This window comes from Zonotrichia albicollis, chromosome 6 (genome assembly GCF_047830755.1).
Source record: "Zonotrichia albicollis isolate bZonAlb1 chromosome 6, bZonAlb1.hap1, whole genome shotgun sequence".
In the NCBI taxonomy this organism is placed as follows: domain Eukaryota; kingdom Metazoa; phylum Chordata; class Aves; order Passeriformes; family Passerellidae; genus Zonotrichia; species Zonotrichia albicollis.
The window spans coordinates 9,082,821-9,102,769 of NC_133824.1; the positions used below are offsets into that span (position 1 = coordinate 9,082,821).

The 19,949-nt window shown below is 45.3% G+C and overlaps 2 protein-coding genes across 3 annotated transcripts in view; one reads left to right on the top strand and one right to left on the bottom strand.

Moving 5' to 3' along the window:
* The window catches only part of BTBD7 (BTB domain containing 7), a 53,487-nt gene extending 43,248 nt beyond the window's left edge, over nucleotides 1-10,239 (top strand). For both annotated transcript variants that reach the window (XM_074542441.1, XM_074542442.1), the window contains 3 exons: nucleotides 171-349; nucleotides 978-1,415; nucleotides 3,180-10,239. In XM_074542441.1, the coding sequence (XP_074398542.1) occupies nucleotides 171-349; nucleotides 978-1,415; nucleotides 3,180-3,995 (1,433 nt within the window). In that variant the 3' untranslated portion in view covers nucleotides 3,996-10,239. The remainder of the gene's footprint in view (nucleotides 1-170; nucleotides 350-977; nucleotides 1,416-3,179) is intronic.
* UBR7 (ubiquitin protein ligase E3 component n-recognin 7) lies at nucleotides 7,530-19,898 on the bottom strand. The gene is made up of 11 exons (XM_005483172.4): nucleotides 19,734-19,898; nucleotides 19,383-19,516; nucleotides 19,191-19,251; nucleotides 17,992-18,087; nucleotides 16,831-16,884; nucleotides 15,558-15,663; nucleotides 14,319-14,503; nucleotides 13,660-13,791; nucleotides 13,054-13,216; nucleotides 12,152-12,213; nucleotides 7,530-11,361 (listed from the first exon to the last, which is right to left on the bottom strand). The coding sequence occupies exons 1-11, from the start codon at nucleotides 19,896-19,898 to the stop codon at nucleotides 11,269-11,271; spliced, it is 1,251 nt and encodes a 416-aa protein (XP_005483229.1). The 3' UTR covers nucleotides 7,530-11,268.
* Between the last annotated feature and the right edge of the window lie 51 nt (nucleotides 19,899-19,949).

Below are 19,949 nucleotides of genomic sequence, written 5' to 3' on the forward strand. Positions count from 1 at the left end.
AAGTTGAACAGTTCTTGGCAGAATGCTTCTTTAAAAAAACCAAAAGCCAGGGCAGCCTGATGCTAGATTTTTCCTTCAGAATAAATCTAACCATTGCAATCAAAGTTACTGTCTGACAGCTGAAAGGAAGGCCTCTCTGTTATCCCCCTGCACTGTCTGTTGTCCCGCAGTTCCCAGTCTGGTGGTGGTGAAGGAGATGATCCGGCGGCTGCAGGAGCTGCGGCACACGGAGCAGGTGCAGCGCGCCTACGCCCTCAACTGCGGCGAGGGCGCCACCGTCAGCTACGAGATCCAGATCCGCGTGCTGCGGGAGTTCGGCCTCTCGGATGCTGCTGCTGAGCTCCTGCAGGTGTGGAGCAGGGCTGGGAGAGCATGGAGGGACTGGGTTGTGTGCCCTGCATAGCAGTACTTGCTGTGTGTACACACAAGTGCTTTGAAATGCCTGCCTGACTGTCCAGGTGCAAACGCCAGTTGCATTTGATGTATGATTTTATAAAGCTCTAAGTGCAATGTGTAAATAGTTTTTTCAAGAGTCATTGCCATTCAGGTGGCTCTTATTGACACAAATTTTGGGGGACAAATTAAAACTGCTAAAGGGAGTGGATGAGAACAGTAGAATCATAACTTGAAACTTAGATTATTATTTCTTCTTAAAACAGAGAGGAGGAAAAGTAGTAACTTATGCTTTAGCTCTGACTGTACATGTCAGGGCTGGGAAACTGAAAATCCCTCTTCTGTTTATACACTGGTGCTAAAGCAAATGCATCTGTTGGTCAACTTACAGTGAATCTGATGCTTCTTGTCTTATTTTAGAAAAGCCCCAATCAGTTTTGCATGGTAGCCGTAGTCACCTTGTAATGTTGGTGAGCTTGTATGTAGCACAGCCAGGCAGTTACAGTATTAGCATGTTTCTAAGAGATTTTTCTAGATGTCTTCCTCCTTTGTCTTGTAACATGCTGGGTCTTTTACCTCTGCAGAATCCTCACAAATTCTTTCCTGATGAGCGATTTGGGGATGAGAGCCCACTGCTGACAGTGAGACAGTCTGGACGATGTCGCGTCAACAGCACTCCCACTGCAGAAACCATGTTTACAGAACTGGACTCTTTTGTGGCCTTCCATCCACCATTGCCCCCTCCTCCACCTCCATACCACCCACCAGCAACTCCTATTCACAACCAGTTCAAAGTGGGCTGGAAGCAAAGGGTGCCAAGCCAACATCCCTCCCGTTCCTTCTCCTACCCGTGCAACCACTCTCTGTTCCATTCGTCGCGCGCCGCCCCCAAGGCCGCCGCTCCCGCGTACCTGCCCGGCGGCAGCGCCAAGGCCGCGCCCCCCGACTGCACCAACACGGCCGCGCTGGGCCGGCAGACCGTGGCGGCGGCGGCCGCTGTCATGGCAGCTGAGAAACAAGTGGTAAGTGTGGGCATTTCTCCTCTTTTGCCTGTTTCTGGCTGTTCAAAGTACCTCATCGAAGGAACTGGAGAGAATGGTTATGGTGGAGTAGCTTGGCTTTGTTATATGAAGTCAGCGTCTTTGTTGGTTAGGAGGTTTTTCTACCAAACTGTCTGTCAGGATTCTCTATCCTAAAGGCAAGTGAGAATCCCTATAGGAGAATGAGCATTCCAGGGCAGGAGTATTGTTGGAGGGCCAAATGGCACTCAGGAATCTTCTGAAATCATAGAATATCCTGAGTTGGAAGGGACACACAGGGTCTGTTTCAGTGTTCAACCACCCAGTGGGTGCAGAACCTTTCAGTCCTGTCACTGGTCACAAGAGAGATCAATATCTGCCCCTCCTCTTCCCCTCAGAGGAAGCTGTAACTGCAGAGGGGTCTCCCCTCAATCTTCTCTAGGCTGAACAGACAAGTGACCTCAGCCACCCCTCGTGTCACAAATGTAGTTTGCTCTACACTAAAACAAAGCATAAGCCAGCCCCAGTAGTACACACTGTAATTCAGGTAGAAGTAGTGGGGATATTTTGGCTAACTGCAGGTACATAGTCTGTAGTAAACAGGTTGTCTTTATACATGTGTGAAGAGTATGAAAGCTTTACAACTGAGAAGTATTTGAAAAGGAATTGGCAAGCAGAAATTGGTAATTGCTGATAAAAAGGAGTTTGTAACAGCATGTAAAAGCAGTGATTATAGTTGCATAGTTGTGCCACATTAGGTGCAGATTTGATTCTCAGGTTCTGATTGGAAAAATGGATTTTATTTTCTTCCCATTAGCAATTGTCTTAAATATTTTGCGCTTCTTTTTTATTTTAGAATAAAATTTATAACTTCATATTAGAAATGTGTGCCATTGTTTGGTCAAAGGTGGGATTCATAGCATGTCACTCTCCTTTGATCAATACTGACTTCCCTAAGGAAACTATACTGTAACCGTTTTCATGTCAGAAATATTTCTGCCAGAACGTGTCCATAAGTAATGCAAGGGGGAGCATAGGCTTAATATAGGTGATATTTTTGTTCTGTATTCTTTCTGCAATTTGTGAGTTACTTTATCAATGATTACTAAAGTTGCTTTCATGAGAAATGGTAAGTGTAAGTAGAAATTCTCACTCCTCTGTCTGGAAGGCTGTGATATGTGCAGTTGTGCACTGAGGCAAGCATGGGATAGGTGAGAAGAACGCCACACAGCAGCTTCCATGTACTCTGTGGGTCTGGTGAGCCCTGGAACTGAGGCTCCCCCTGAGCCTGTCCTGAGCACACATGTCTGCAGTTCACTAACTTTAAAATGGGGAAGCAGAAGGGTTGTGTCGGAGGTGATGACAGGTGTGTCGTGGCTTCCCTGCACTGCAACTGTGTGCTGTGACAAACCATTTGTTGGGCTCTGCACCAAGTACTTTGTTTGTTTGATAATTGTAAATGGCTTAAAGCAAGCCTGCCTTTAAAAAGTTCAGCAGTACATTGTCCTTTACTGCATGTTCAAGGCAGGATGCATTTAGGAGGAGTAAATGTAATTGTGACATGGCAGCTTCATGGAGGAGAGAAGCAGGAAGGTGAAGGTTGGTGGATAGATGTGTTCCTTAAACAGTGCAGGAAACTTGCAGGCTGAAGTTGACAAGACTAAAGTAGATTAAGAAAATGCCATTTTAAATTACAAAAAGTATCATAAACAGTTTGTGTTTAGCTCTAGTCTCTGTTTCCATGGACCCATTTCTTTTCTTTTCCAGTGCACTCAGCCCCTGCTGAATGAGCTGATGCCGGACATCGCGATGGGAGTGTCAGCAATGTCTCTGAAGGACAGAAGGTTGCCCGAGCTCACGGTGGACACAGAGCTGAGCCAGGCGGTTACAGAGGTAGGGCCCGGCCCACCCCAGCACATTTCATGCATTCAGAACAGACACCTGCCTACTTCTCGGAAAAAACATGCAATAGAGCAAAAAATAGATGCTCGAGAAAACCCACAGGAATATCCTGACTTCTATGACTTCTCCAATGCTGCATGCAGGCCCTCCACTCCAGCACCCAACAGGCACAGTCCTTCACCTTCACAAGGCATTTATTTTGGCCCAGATTTGTACAGCCACAATAAGGCATCACCAAGTGGCTTAAAGTCAGCCTATCTACCTTCCCAGATCTCTCCTAAAAAGCAAGAGGATTCTAGGAGGGAGTACCTGCTCTCCCAGGATGGGCATCAGCACAGGCAGAAGAATGAGCCAATACACCTCGATGTCTTAGAGCAGCCCCCCCAGCGGCTGGACTTGGCACTGGCTGCCCAGGAGAGTGCTGGGAATGGCCCTGTTCACGTCAGGGGAAGAACAAAAATGGAAACGGATTTAACCTACGGGCTCACCTCCAACAGACCTTCCCTCTCTGCATACAGCTCTGACGTGCCAGAAGAGAGACCCAGTAGGAGACTGGCAGATGATGAGCCATTGGAACATGGAGCACAGAGAAATGCAGATTTGGAAAGGGAAGATGGAGTAAGCAGAGGAAGGAGGTCTCCAAACAAACCAGACTTCCTGTACAAAAAATCTGCCCTATGAAAGCAACCTCCACTATTTCTCTGTGCCTAAGAGTTGTAAACATCCCATTCCTTGCAACTTTTGGCCTGACTTCTGTCAGAGAAATTCTTTCATGCCAGCAGAAAAATTCAGCTTTGCTCACTTGTTTTGTACATACATTGCTTTATTAGAGACAGCATGTTATCAGTTTGGTTTTAATGCTGCTTCTGGGTTTATTTTGTTGCAGTTTTTTTTTTCTTGAGCAGATTTAATTCAGCCTTTTAAAAAAACAGAAACTGGTACCTTTTTTCTACAACCTGGTAGCCTTTTGCACCTGTACATCTATTTTAGTGTATTAGTTTTGTACTAATATGTTAAACTTTAATGTCACATTTAAAGGACTGTATTTTCATACTTTTGCATTTACCCTTTCACATGCTGATTCTCTATGTGCATTGGGTTGCACATTATGAAGTGTATTTTCTTATGAGATAATAACAGTGTGTTTATTTTTTAATTATAGGAATTCCAAAGAACAGCACATCAAAAAAACTACATTTTTAGTTGAACTTTTTTTTGTTTGTTCAGATTGAAATCTTCCTGATTTTTATGACTACAGCAAGAATCCAATCTAATATTTTGTTTGAAAAGTTCTGGCAGCTGGTCTTCTCTTTATATACATAGCAAACCCACTTCAAGAATTATATCTGGGGTTTTAAAAATCCAGAGGGGTATTTAGGAATCCAAATTCCTGTGAAATTCACTGGAATATGACAGTATGAGTCTGTTTACTTTTGTTTCGGCTGTGACCGTGGAGGACTCCATGATCACCTGGAAGCAGGAAGCACTTACTAGACAGACTAGAATTGCTGATTTGCCCATTTAGAAATAAATGTAGAAATACTGTAAAAATTACAGTAATTACTTGTTCTTCCAGCTGCTCATCCATGGGTAAGCCAAGACCAGGTGAGCGGATTCCTGCCGACTCCTGGGCTGTCAGGAAGCCAAGGCTCGGAACCTTCGCTGTTGCCCGAACACGCGGCAGGGTTTCCCTGCCAGGGTGACAGCCCATGGCCTTGCTTTCTCCTGCCTGTGCTTTCCAAAGGGCTTCACTCTCAGTGACAGCGCTCCTCACGTGGTGCTGCCCCGCAGGTGCAGCTGTTCTGTGAGCAGAATCCAAGGGAAGAGTCGCTGCTTCAGCATCACCACGCTTTGGCGCTCTTAAATTACACCTCCATTGCCTGATTTGCTTTCTGAAAGCACAGAAATGAGATTGCCCTGTTAGCAGGGTGTGAGGAGGGGAGGATGCTCATCTGGGCTGGCTCCTGCCACTGGGGCAGGGTTCAGCAGAGCACCAGGGGAAGGGTTACAGTTATGAATTACGTCCTTAATACTCGTGGTGCAGTTCTAATCACAAATTCATTGCATTCATTGATCCCTGTCTGATGCCACTGCAGAGTAGTGATTGCTGGTAAGGTCCTGTTTAGTGGGAGGTTAAATGCAGTTTCTGTAATGAATTTTTCTATAGCAGAAAACTACAGTCCCAGGTGTGACCTAAGGACTGCTTTTAGGTTAGGTAGGATTGTTTCCTGCAGCTCAAAGTGCTTAATACTGTTTAACAGAAATCTTGCTGCAACTTTACTTTTGGTTTTAGTTGATGGCAAATTCTTACCTAATGTGTTTCATTAAAGTATGGAGGGCCTAGTAACAACACAGTGTTACTGAAATATATTGAATTCTGCGTTTCCAAACTACCAAATAGCTTCTGAATGAATTAAGATATGGGTTCTTTGAACCAATAAACTCTGTGTCTCCTGCAGACACATCTGTAGGCCTGCTTCTGTGGTGGTTCTGCAGGTGTTCCTTTTGAGATGCAGCCATGGAAAGCATGGGGTAGGGCTGGAGCAGAAACTTGCCTAAACTCTGCAGGTGATGTCTTGTGTGTGAGGGGAGATTTTTCTTCCTCTGTCAGCTTTTTTTAATGTTTTTTGCCCACAGTCAAGGCACTGGGTGGTCCTGGCTCCATCACCCATGTGTGGGATTTCCATGGGGCTGTGGTGTAGGACACTGTTAAATGCAGGAAGGTGTCAGTGGGGGATGCTGCTGCTGCAGTTCAGGGGCTGAGGCTCTCTGGGTTTCTCCTGAAGAGCTGAGCCCAGTGCTGACTGCATCACTAACCACACACAAGGGTGTCATCCTCACCAGAACCAGGACCTTTCAGCACACACCCTGAAACTCCCTGCACTTGCATCATGTACGTGTTGGTGGCTTAACTACTAAAAAATTACAGCTGCCCTCAGAAAACTTACTATTCTCAATATTTTTGCCTAAAACTGATAGATGTACTTCAGGAAAACTACTTTGATTATCGCAGTTTGATGTGGCACTGTGTACTTGGGCAGAGGTGGGACTGAGATCTACAGGTAAAACTCTAAAGCTTGAAATTTGGGGAGGGAGGTGTGGCTGATGAAGATGAGAAGTTCTGAGGTTATGGCTTGAGGGAAATCATGAAATGCTTTGGAATAATAATTTCTGGTGAGAAATGCCTCTGGGGAGGACATGTCTGCGTTTTAGAATACAAAATTGTTTCTGAAGTCTCAGGAGCTGTGCAGTATTAAAAAAAGGATTAAGTGTTTAAAAGTAGATGCAGAATGAAAGACAAGTCCTTCTGAGGCCACAAAGACAATCAGGCCATATAGACAATCTGTTTTCACTTGCATATTTTAAATTGGGAAGAAGATGGCAGCTAATGGCAGCTGGTCTGAAGTGGAAAAGAAGGATTTCTTGAATTACTGGAACTTTATTTTTGTACTCCAGAGCAGGATTTCCTACTTGGGATGTGCAGAGGGGTGAGACCATTTTTCATGGCAGCATTATTCAGAAGCCAGTGTTCATCCTCCATCTCACTCGCACACCACACATACCTGTGCTACCTGCTACTCCTTGTTCTCTGTCTACTGAAACTTTGGTGCAGAAGCTCCTTGTTTACATGAAGCACTTTCTGATTAGGCTGGAAATTGACATCTTTTCCTTCTATAAATTAGATGGAAATGACAGATTATTGACTATTTTGCTTGAGGATAGAGTTATAAACATTCTTTTTTTGAATGAGGGAGACTCATGTTCCTTGTTCTGTTAAAGAGAGAGGTCAGACTTGCATTTAGTGACTAACATGCAAAAAGGTCTTATTCCTCTTTCCCCAAACCCAACTCCTCTTTTCCTTAATATATGGATGAGTAACTTAATTCCTAAAATACATTCTTCCTTTGAAATGTTTTGTTGTTCCACAGAATTACTGTAGTTGTGTATTAGTAACTGCTGTGTTGATTGGCAGTTTCATGTTGTATTTTCCTGTTCTTAAGGATTTTCACTTATGAAATTTAAGGCTGTGGCCACCTGTCCTTGTAAGCCTTGGGTTTTGATCCCAGAATGTCCCAAATGTATGTCTTTAGGGGTTTCTTTGGTTTGGGTTTGGGAAAGGGGTGGGGGCAAGGGGGGTTGGGTGTTTTGTGTGGGTTTTTGGTTTGGTTGTTTTGGTTGTTTTTCTGGTTTGTTTGGGTTTTTTTTTGAAAGAACACTAATGCTGTTTGAGGCACTGTTCTAATAATTGTATGCTTCTATGGTAGAGGTGGTGCTGAGCCCTGCTGGATGCAGGGAACAGCTTTGAGGGAAACTTGTAAAACCACATTTGGGGTTTCTGTAATTACCTGTACTGCCAGAAGGCAGCCCTGCCCTCGGCAGTGTTAAGAATTTGTTTCTTGTCCTTGTGTTGTTACTGGTATAAAGTCAAGTGCCTTCAATGCTAAAGGCTCAGAAAACTTTCTTAAACTGACTTCATGTCCTATGCAAGTGTTTTTTCTACAACCTGCATAACCAGTACTTTGTAAAACTTGTTTACGCTTCAATTGTACATAGTGTTTTTTTAAAAAAAATAGTATTTTTATTTAGGTACCTCCAAACTTGAATTCTAGTCTTGTGTGATGCATTGTAAAACAATACATTTCTCTTTTGAGTACCATTACAGTTGTAAAAAGGTTTTCACTGGTTCTATTTTTCTACTGTTGCTGAGAAGCATGTAACACTGACTTTATCCTACGTATAGTTGGCATTTCAAATAAATGGCTTGTATAGAACGTGGTTGTGTGGCTGCTTCCCCTGAGCTGCTGCTCCTGGCTGCACCCCGCACCCTGCCCTGCTCACTCCAGGCTGCAGTCACTGGGGCTGGGGTGAAGGAGCCCAGCAATAAAGTGAAAAGGCTTTTGGGAAAAAAGGGGCACAGTGATGCTGTGAACACCAAAGCCGTGGTCTCAGCCAGTGTGTAAAAGAGGGGTTTGAAATGAGTCACTGATCAGGCAGTTAATACCAGGGGAAAGCATTTCAGTGAAGTAGCTCTGTGAGCCCTGGCTGGAGCCTGCCTGCCTGAGGCCATGCCCTGTGGAAGGCAGTAGGGCTGCTCTGAGCTGGGCCTTGGGCCGCAGCCCTGTGTGCAAGAAGTGGGTGTTCATTTTCTCATCAGAGCAGCTGGGCAGATGTTCAGTACCCAGCATTCCCAGGCTGCAGTTTCCCTGCCAGCTATTCCAGCTGCCAATTCATTACATCTGTGTCTCAGGAACAAGTGCCTCACTGCTTCAGAGCAATGGCTGAAGTTCAGAAGTGTCATCTGGCCTGGTCCCACTCTGGTGTACAAGAGCAGAACACCATGGGTTACATCCTGACACGGAGCACAGGTGCATTAGGAGAGGGAGAACTGTGGTCCCACATGTCAATTACTGACACCTTCACTCCCACACCCAGGAAGATGAGTTCTAGGAGCTTCCTAAATTAGAAAATTTTAACTTTTTTTCTTACAGGCTGTCACTTTGGAGCAGTGCTTCTAAGCCTGCCAGCCTCAGAGGAGAGGAGGATGCCTGACCCCTTTGCTTCGGGGAGGCTTTTTGCAGTGGAAAGGGAGACTTGGAGCTGGGTCCCCTCCGGTGCACCCTGCTTCAGTCCAGGCTGATGCCAGGAATGGACAGTGCTCATCTGGCCCTGTGCTCTGCACCTGGAGCCACAGGAATTCTACATTTGAACTCACTCCTTCCATCAGTGCTGTATTTTCTTAATCACAGCAAGGCTGGCACTGGGCCATAAAGCATTTCTGTGATCACTGGGGCCTTTCCTGTGGAAGACACAATTGCCTTTGGGTACCCTCTCCCCCCCTCCTTCAGTGAATTACAGAAACTGCAGCCCAGAGGAAATATGACCCTGTCCTGCTCTAAACTGTACTTGCCAGCAGGCTGCCATCCCTTATTTCACACCTGGGTCAGGTAGAAATCCTGGGTTTGATAAGCCCCCATTATGCACCTTGGTGGCTTGGCTAACAGCTCATCACTGGGCTCCCTCTAGACAGTTCGAGGATGTAACACTACAGCAGCACCGAGAGAAAACAAGACAGTACACAGTGAAAAGTTATTTTAATCTTTATATATTGTAGTTAGATGTGCAGTTACAGCTCCTGTAACAGTTGCTACCAAAAAAAGAGCATGTACAATACCCAGAGTTAAATTTAAAAGCAAACAGGGAAGGGCCCTGGGGGTCGATGACACATTGAGCAGGAGTCAGCAGTGCCCTGGCAGCCAGCAGGGCCACCCATGGCCTGGGGCATCAGGCCCAGCATCCCCAGCCAGGCCAGTGGGGGATTGTCCTGCTCTGCTCTGACCTGGGGCGGCCTCACCTCGAGCCCTGGGGACAGTTCTGGGTGCCACAATATAAAACAGACACAAAGCTGTCAGAGTGTCCAAAGGAGGGCCAGGAGGACCTTGAAGGGCCTTGAGGGGAAGCCGTGTGAGGAGCGGCTGAGGGCACTTGGTCTGTTCAGCCTGGGGGACACTGAGGGGAGACCCCACTGCAGTTGGAGCTTCCTGTGAGGGGCAGAGGAGGGACAGACACTGATCTGCTCCCTGTGGTGCCCGGACTGAGGGAATGGCCTGAACTTGTGCTGGGGGCAGTTTAGGTTGGATATCAGAGAAAGATTCTTCACCCAGAGGGTGGTTGGGCACTGAACAGGCTCCCCAGGGCAGCGGTCACAGCACCAGCCTGACAGAGTTCAAGAAGCTCAGGCACATGGGGTGACTCTTGGGGTGTTCTAGGCAGGGCAGGGAGTTGGATGTGATGATCCTGCTGGGTCCCTTCCAACTCAGCATAGTCTATGTTCTATGAAGCTGCTCAGCTGAGCATCTATGCTAAACTACGGTTTGTAAATAAAATGGTCAGAAACAGTTAACAGTGAGAATGATAAAAGTCTACCTTTGCTTTTCAAAAACCATTAACATGGAAAGGCAGAATAGTACCCCATGATATAGAAATCCTAAAAAACTAGAAATTTAATGTAGGTTTTGGGGTCTAACTACATTAGGCTCCAAACTTACAAAATCTTAATTTTTAATTGCAGCTATGTGTAGTCTTAAAAGTCAGTGAAACATCTCCTGTCCCATGATTATCACAGTGGTTATAAAAAGAACATTCCATATTGTAGCAAAATACCAGGATGCTGCAGTGTTTTCAGCAACATTTATAAAGTAGAAGAATTTGCTGTAGGCTAGTTTTTAAAATCAAAGCATATAACAAACCTCCCCATGCTTAGTTTGTAATTTAGTACCTCCTCCTAGTTCTTGTTTTTGTTCTGATGAGCAAATTAAGATCATCTGAATTTTTTTTACCACAGAAATCATTCGTGTCCCATACTGGAAACACGTTTTCTAATGTATAAAACCAGACAGAACACTGTGTTGTATCAAGCCTAAGCTCTGCTTTCCCATTTGCGAGCAGCCCGGGCAGGCAGCAGCGCTGGCTCGGCCCGGCCCGGCCCGGCCAGCCCCGGAGGGACAGGGACAGGGACAGGGAGCTCGTGGCGCTGGGCGCTCACCGGAATGGCAGCAGCCCCGGGGCAGGAGGCAGAGCCATTCCCGCAGGAGAGCCGGGAGCGCGGGCGCAGCAGGGCAGGGCAGGGCCGGGCGGGCTCAGCACAGCTCGGCTCCAGCCCGGCAGGAAGCAGGGGAGCGGCAGCACCGCTGCTCCCGTCCCGCCCTCCTCCCCTGGAGATACGGCCCGCTCTCCCGGGAATGCCAAGTCCATCGGTACTGAAATCCCTCTAAGTGCAATGATGGGTTTGTAAGAACATGTTTTAGGTGCTACAAATGAAGGACGTATTAGACAAAATGATGATGTTTCTTGGACAGCTGGGTTTTGATGAGAAGCCAAAAACTGAAGATGCCTTTTCTGTTTGCCAGTGAACATTGTTTAGCCAGTTGTCCTTTCAGACCCAAACCCTCTCAGTCTAACTACAGTAGTACTGCATCCTGTTAGTCCGTTGCCTTTTCCGAGACTGAAATTCTTCAAAGAAGTGCTGAATGTCTTCTCTTTTAACCACCTAGGAGAAGCAGCATGAAACCCAAGTTGTGGTGGAAGAGCTTAATTAAAGGATCCTGTTTTATCTCCACACATAATACACAAAGCACAGAAAAACCAATACCCTGAAATTTCTCTGGTACAGCTTTCCTGTTGCACCTGAAGGAGAGGATTAATGCCCAAATTCTATTGTAGGTAATACAAACAGGGAAATGAGCTTCCCAAAGGCAGAACAAAGACATGACCAAAGCTCCCAATGGCATTTTAATGACTTTGATCTCTTGCTTTTATCATCAGAAAATTTAACACAAAGCAAGATTTTCACGAGCTTGCTTCAGGGTCATTCCAGTGTAACTAAGAATGGCAATACAGCAAGTCAGCCAACAAAATGCAAGTGCTACTTAATGATGGCATGCCAATTCCTGCAGGAAAACAACTGACAAGACTGGCAATCATGGTCAGTCCTTATTCTTCCAAGGGTTTAGAGTCAATCTAAAAAAAACCAAAAAATTTAGGAGCTTGTCTTCCTGAATATCTTACCTAGAGCAACAGAAGTTTGATTTTAATCTAAGAATTGCTCTCACTACCTTGCAGACAGATTTCTGTAAAGTTCCCATTATCTCTCAACAATGTCATTAAGGAATTGTCAAACTTGAATGAAATAAGGGATTTCAGATTTCTACTGTAGTACCAGCAACTCCAAGAGACAAGAAAAAACATTACAACAGAACATCATGGTATTCTCCACCCAGCCCTCAACGGTTCTTTAAAACACATTTTCTTGCAAACAAATTCTGGAAGTTGCACTTTACCGTTCCCTCATCTGCAAACCTCCTGAGATAGTCAGTCAGTTCTGTCTTCAAATCATTGTATTCTGGATGGCAAAGCAAAGGAAAGAAAACAACAGTAAGATACCCAGTTTTAGTTTAACATTGGCTCAAGAACATAACTTGTTCTACTTCCTCTTGTCATTTGTTAGGTTTACTTCAGACAAACCTAGGTTTGAATTAGATTATATATAATAATAATGATGTAAACATGAGAAGCCTAACAATTTATGAGACTAACCTATGCAGTGTGAGTGTCTGTTTGGGTTGATTTCAGAGATCAGTGAGTGAATTAATACAGGTAACCAACAGACCGGCCCTGCTCCCAGCTTCCCCCATACAAGCTCGTGTGGGGCGTGGTGGGAAGGCCCAGCCTGTAAGTGGGGACTGGGACACTGGGACACTGGGACACTGTCCTTGCCAGAGTGCAGAGCCCTGGCTGGAGCAGAGAAACAGCTCCAGGTGTAAAACACCTCAGCACTGCCTTGTCACTGTGCTCTGCAGCAGAGCCACAGGGCACACCTGGCTGGCACTCCCAGCCAACAGGAGATTGCCAAAAAGCAGAACAGGGTAAGATAAATCAGCCAGACAGCAGAAGTTCAAACTAATGTTTAAATATTCACATTACAATAAATCACTATCATCACAGTACCTAAGATGTTAAACAGGATGAAAGTTCATACTCCATGCAGTGTCTCACTGCAAATTAAAGGTGTAATGATGGGCCAGAGAGGACCAATCCTGACTGAGGTGTGCAGCCTGTCATACAGCTGTCTGCATGTTACTTCAAAAATAATTTGACACTACACACTATACATCAATCTCTTGTGGCAAACTGCTCAGTTAAAGTGTGTTAAGGGAGACTCTAAAGATGAAGTTGTATTTACCACAGATGAGTTCCACTTGCTGCACTCTGTTCATGCTGTTAAGGGTGTCCATTAAAGGATCTCTCCTCTCTGTCTCTTGGTCACTGGTACCTTTATTTTCATAGGCCAAGACAGTGTCACATTCATCTGTCAGGAACTGGACTTCAAGCTCTGAATACATTTTCTGGAGAATGAAGTAAAATTGATGTGACAAAACTTCTCAGATGGAGGTGCTCTCCCCCAGTCCTTGTGTTCAGTATCACAAATAACAACAGTAAAAATAATAAGGTGAATCTGTATCCAGTGTTTCAGAATCTTCTCCTAACAACTTCCAGTCAACACTGGATTAAAGCAGCAAAGAAAATACAAATATTTAGAAGCCCTTTCCTGCTATATCAATCCCACAGGATTCAATGTGACTCTTTAGGTGGAATGAAGGGAGGTTTCAGCATTAAGAACATTCACACAGATTGTACCTAAAGCTTCTCCTCAGTGATGGTGTGGGAGCTTCTCCCTGCCTGTCCCACATGTGTGATGGTAATGAAGAGAGCATACATACCAAACATACATACATATGAAGAGAACATACATACCAAACATACATATATATGAAGAGAACATACATACCAAGCAGTCTTCACAAGTGCATAATTTGCTCCTCCAGTTGGATGGCCAAAAGGTGGCAGTATCTTTTTTTACAAATGGCTTGCTTTGGAGCTCTTTCAGCTTGCAGATGGGCTCCTCACTCTTAGTAACTACCTGAAATAAAAGGAGAGTGTTCAGTACTCCAAAATATCACTTCAAAGAGACCCTGTTCTTTTTGGCATGTCCTTCTCCTTAAGCAAGAATTTTCTTTTGTCTCAAACACATTTGTTTTTATAAACAACCTATATTACTATCCACATGAGAATTCTGATGTGGTTTCAGCAATTTCCACGGGAAATTTCTGTACAAATTTTCTGCAATAACTGTAAGTATTTATGAACTCAGAGCTGGACCATCATGCAAGTGCAGTTACACCACATACTGGAACAAACAGAAGTCACCTCAGTGTACTGGCCAGGTGGCTGAGAAGGGACAGATGCAGCCCATCTGCAAACAGACATTGCACCTCTCAACAGCCCAGCTCCACAGCTCACACTGTGCTCCACAGAGACTGCAGGACTGAAGAGGAGCATGGGAACAGACTGAACACCCTTCCCTGAGCCTGCACAGACTGAGGTGGGTTTCACTTTGATTGTCAGCAACATGAGGATGTGCAGGTCAGAGCAGAAGGCACATTTTACCTCAGGACAGGCAGACCCAGAGCTAGTGGATGGTTCACTAAATTGTTCCAATTGCTTTTCCTCCTTTGTGTCATGGTGTTCCACTCCACTTTCTTTTTTTATTTCTTTCTTCTGCTCTTCACTTTCCTCTACCTTCAGGACAATCCCTTCATCTTCAAGGGAGCTCGCTTTGGTCAAAGGAGGAACTGGAAGATAGATACCCACAAATAAAAATACTGTGCCAGAAAAAGTACAGGTCACTACAGGCATTGTCTCTGCTTCTCCTATTCTAAAGCACTCTGCTTCCCAAAATCTAAGCCCTAGGAGAGGGAAGAGGGTATTTCAGAGTTCTTCACTACAATGTTTGTCCTTCTTGACACCCCTTGCTAGCTATCACAGTTTCAGTAACTGTCATGTGCTTTTTTGTCACGTGACTGTGTTGGAGTTTTTCATTTTCTCCAAACACATCTCAAAAATACCACCACAGATTAACTACACTAATCTCTTGTTTATTTAAAACAAGTTTCTGTTTGATGCCAGTTCAAGTATGGGCCCTGTGACAAAGCTGGTTAGAAGGAGGAAAACCAAAACCCTGAGACAAACACCCTGTTCTGTACCATTTACATTAGAAGGAAAAGAACTCCAGGTAGCCATCCTTGAAAATACCAGTGAAATTTTGGGCACATAAGGAATCTATCAGCAGCTGACAGAAGCAGTAATTTTAGGACACTGTGAGAAATTAATTCTTTCTACAGAATTCAAGTCATCCATTCTTTTAAGTCCAGAGAGCTGGGGTGACCACAGGGAACGTGTGTCCTGAGCACAGCCCCAGCCCTACCCAGATTAATGTTAAACATATTCATTCCAGGGCACTCTATCATTCAGTCTTTGCTGATCAGAGCATCTGCAAGAAGTGTTTGTCTCACTGCTTCCCTTAGGATGGCTCTTCAGTTGTTTGATCCAGTTTAGAAATTAAGTTCCTTGACTCAAGTATTAAATCTTCACCCATTTTGTGCTAGACATCTTTGATAAAGTAACTAGAAGCCAGCAGCACTGAATCAAGATTTAAGAATGAAAACGGCTTTTTATTTTTTTTCACAAGTAACTGCCACCCCTCGTGTTCCACTGTTGAAGGTGATTGCCCAATACAATTAATATTATTTTTCCAACCACTTAAAACCAGTATTATGTCATTAACCAACCATGTATGAGAAATACATGCTCACAAAGTACTGGCTCAGATCTCTTGACTTTCTTTACCTGCTAACTGGGATGCATAAGCCCATAGGAAATGGCAACGTTTCATGCAGGCCTGGCACACCATTTCATGGAAGTCTCCACTCTCAGGGGGAACTGCACCAAGATGCTGTCAGAAAGAAGTGAGTACACAGAACTGAAGCATCTATATTGTTCACATACTGAACTTGAGAAGAATTCAGTCCCAAAGCTGTCCATAAATTGATGAGAACTATTTGGGCAATTAAAAGCACTTAGTGGCTTTCTTCTGAAAAAGCATTCCTGCAAAGCTCACAGTATGCAGCACAACACTCTTCATTCATACACTTAATACAAAAGAAGTTTATCTACAAGAACCCATAATTGAAGCCAGTCATATTTTTTTTACTCTTTGATCCTGCAACTTCAAGCATGGAATTTCACTTGTGCTCCTCAAGGCACAAGAGGCTGAATCCTTAATGCTTACCCATTAAGTAGGGCCCCCATTGCAGTGCTTGGCTGCTTTCAAAAGACTTCCCTAAAGTTTGGAATCAAGAATAAACAGCACAGTCTGTTCCTTGCTACTTGAAGGAATAAAGAGTTTAAAAGACATTCTTTTGAAGGAAAAACTATTCACATCGTTGATAATGATGTGCCTCAGTAAGAATCTTTTCCTCACCAACTATGCTGCTTAGAGTTTTCTGTTGCAGAAAGAGCTGTTTGTCGGGGATGAGCCATTTGTCGGGTGCAGGGAAAACGTGGGACGCTCAATGTGAGATCAGCAAGCTCCGTTTATTGAAGAGAGCATCAGACACTTACACAGCAAGCAATGAGCTCATGAATATTCTGTAATTTACACCGTCCACTGGCCACACCACAATATCAGTTCTTCCCCATTCCTCAGGAGTTACATCTCTCTTTTCTCATGTCTCTTTCACTGTTATCATACTCCAGCTGGGCCCAAGGACACGCTATCTTGCAGGTGCAGGACTTGGAATTAGCCACAGCCTTGTACTTTTCTAATTCTTAGCTACTCTCCCAACAGTTTTCTAATTAAGGAGACAGTTATAAAGTTATTGCTTTATTCTGCACTGGTAACCTTCAAAAAGGTAGGACTCTTCCCAGTATTTTTAACTGGAGTGGACAGCAGTGCAAGAGTAATGCTCCTTTACATAAGCTGAAAACAAATACCTTGGAGCTCCTGTAATAATCTCCTTCGAGAAGTACAGCACACCTCCCAAGTAAGAATCACCATACAAACCTAAACACCAACTCCATCCTGTGCAAATGGCAGCTCTGCTATTAAGAGTTTCCTTACCCTTCCATGGAACCAGTCTTCACAAACTATGCATTGGATCATCTCGTCTGGAATCTAGATGAACATGCATGTTATTAGCATTAACAGCAATCTCCACAATCTCTCACCAGTCTCAAACTGCAGCACCATGCAAATCCTGCTCAGTGAATTGCCTTTCCCTCTTCACCCCTCACAGGGAGCTCCCATTAGTAAGTAGTTAGTGCTTTGTGGGCCAGTTTGCTCCCCTCAGGTTCAACAGCACGTCATCTCTCTCATGACTGAGGCTGTGAAATCCCATTTATTACTACAAAACCAGTCTTCCCAGCAGGGCAAGGCTTTCTCACAGAAAGGTGATAAAAGTTAATACACTACTAGTATCCTTCATCCTATAAACAGAAATGCATGGACAGCTCAGAAGAAGAAAGATACTGATATTCACACTGTCATCAGGTCTGTGAAAGATGCCAGAACCAAACTTAACTGGACACCACACAGGACTGTATGAAATGCTTTATTATGAAATAACTATAAATTATTTCTTCAGAAATGTTTTTAGCTGTCCCTGAACTTGAGAGAGGGGAGCTTATAAAATGCCTTTTTTTTTTGGTATTTGAAAGACTTGTGCCTTCCCTGTTCTTTAGGACACCTGATTCCTGTGGCTGCAAACAACAGCATGCACGTGCAAATGCAGTGCTGTGTTTTAGTGTTCCAGAGAGACAAAAAAGTGTTCTGGCTACCACCTAGGACTGTAGCTAGTGCTGCAGGACAGGACAGACTGTCTCCACCCCAGAAGCCTTGCCAGAGCAGTGCTGCAGGCACAGGGAAGCACATTCTGATCTCTCTCCTATCACATGAAATGTATTTATTCTGCACTAGGCCACATTTCTCAAGGTTATGATAATCCTGTTCCCTAGGGGAACTCTGCAACTTCAGGGAACTGCAGCACCATTTTGTCCAAATGATGACTTGTCCTCCTCATCTGTCTCTAAAGCATATACATACTTTACTATTAAAAAAAAATTATCAAGTCATTACTTCACATGACACATGAAAACCAATATGGAACATAAGATTTCTTGAAGTGGGATCTTCCTTGAAAAGTAGCTCAGGCATCACCCTTTGCACAGTATCTACCATAAAAACCATCTATATATAATTGCTACTGGATTTTGTATTGCTTACCTCATCTTCAGGATCAGGGTAAGGTCTTTTGCATGTACAGTACAATCCGTAGAAGTTGTCATTATATTTATTTCCTGAATTCACCTTGCCCTTTTCCTAGGAGAAAAGAGAAAAAGTCTCAAAAGACAACACAGTAAAGAACTAAAGACAGTAAATGACAAAAGACAACCACTTCTGTTCCCTCTTAATTTCTAAAACCATCATTATTTTCATCAGCCTAAACATACAAAAAGAAATATATTCTCCAGACACCTCTGCTTTACACTGAGCAGCAGATAGGGCACATGAGGAATGCTAAAGTTCACAACTAAAGAGGAAAAACAGTCTGCTCACCCTTGTAGCAAATGGCAACCACGGTGTCAAACAGATTAATGGACAGATGCTGAAGCCCACTTAACCTGTACAATTGAATTTTCACTGAACTGAAGCAGAAGGAACAACCACGTGATCCATTTCATTGACTCAAACGAGAAATGGTAACATCTTAAATTGTCACAGGTGTCTGTAGGGATCACTGCACCGTGACTTTGCTGACTAGCTCTGGATCCATTTCAATTCTCCCAGCACAAAACAGCCATACACAAAACCACTGTCTGTTTCAATGTTTGGACAGCTATTATCCTGGGAGCACCAGTGCGAGCAAACCAAGCAGCATCCTGTGGCTGCCTCAGAGAAGACTGAGACTGCCAGTTAATTGAAAAGTTCAAAATCCCCACCAAGTAGAAAAGCAAAGGCAACTTAAGACAGTAAAAAACCATCCCATCAGTAAGCTCTGGTGACAAACTATTGGGGCACTAATGCCATCACAAAGAAGGAAAGGGAATTGACCCTCTGATAGCAGCACAGCCTTAAACTTTCTTATTGCAACTGCAAAATTGCATCCCAAAAGGTTTTCTGAAACAGCTTAAAGCTAATGAGATGTGTGAGAGCAGCAACACCACAACCTGCTCCTGCAGGTGTGCTGGCCATGGATGCAGAACTGCTGCCCTCATGGACGGCAAGGACCAAATGTTCCTTCTGCTCCCAGCATTTCCCTTCGGTCCCTCAACAGTTTTACTCCTTGCTGTAATATTCCCACCTTTTCTAACTTTCTGGGAAGACTGGAGGCATGGCATGAATCAGCACTGGCTCAGGCACGGCACCACCCACCCAGGACTGTTACTTTGACTCCGAATGCCTGAAACCTGTCTGAAACTTACCGGGAGTAACTTGCACTGCAGATTTTTGAACTTGCTATTTCCACAGTCACAGCGGAAATTCCTGAGAGAGAAAAACGTAGCGTTTCAGGGTTTATATGAAGTGAAAACACGCTGGGTTTCGTATTCTGAACAATTCCCAGCAGTTTATCAGGAGCCACGAGGCTCCTACACGGCCCGCCCCTCAGCCCGTACCTCTTGGTGTAGAGCTCGAAGAGGCGGTGGGTGCCGTGGCACTCGTAGCTGCAGGCCAGGCAGATCCCCGCGGGCTCGGCGCCGGGCGGTGTGCAGGTGCTGCAGGCGTACAGGGCCTGCCGCTTCACCGCGCCCTGAGGGAGACACCGACCGACAGACACACAGACCGACAGACCGCGGCGTGAGGGGCGCTGAGGCGGGGGGGGGCTGCCCTGCCCCGCCTCGCCCCGCCCCGCGTGCCCAGGCCCCGCCCCAGATCGGGACCGCGCCCCGCCCCTCGGTCACGCCCCTGGTCACGCCCCTGGCCCAGGCCCCGCCCCCGGCCCCCGAGGCCCCCGGCCCCGCCCCCACCTGTGAGTAACTGCAGCGCTCGTGGTCGCTACCCCCAAGCACGGCCCGCGCTTCCTTCTCCAGCTCCTCGTTCTCCGCCAGCACCTCCGCCAGGGACACCACGGGTTCCTCAGCGCCGCTCCCGCCGCTGCCCGGCTCGGCGCCCTCCGGAGCCGCCGCCTCCATCGCCGGGACGCGAAGGCCGAGGAGCGCGAAGCGAGGCGGGAAACCCGGGCC

Bases quoted from the DNA above. Each gene is read 5' to 3' on its own strand.
- UBR7 (XM_005483172.4), bottom strand. From the start codon at position 19,898: ATGGAGGCGGCGGCTCCGGAGGGCGCCGAGCCGGGCAGCGGCGGGAGC. The intron at 18,088-19,190 runs GTAAGTTTCAGA...CTTTTCTCCTAG, and splicing joins TGCAGTGCAAGTTACTCCCG to GAAAAGGGCAAGGTGAATTC. The intron at 15,664-16,830 runs GTAAGGAAACTC...TCTTTCTGACAG, and splicing joins AAGACTGGTTCCATGGAAGG to CATCTTGGTGCAGTTCCCCC.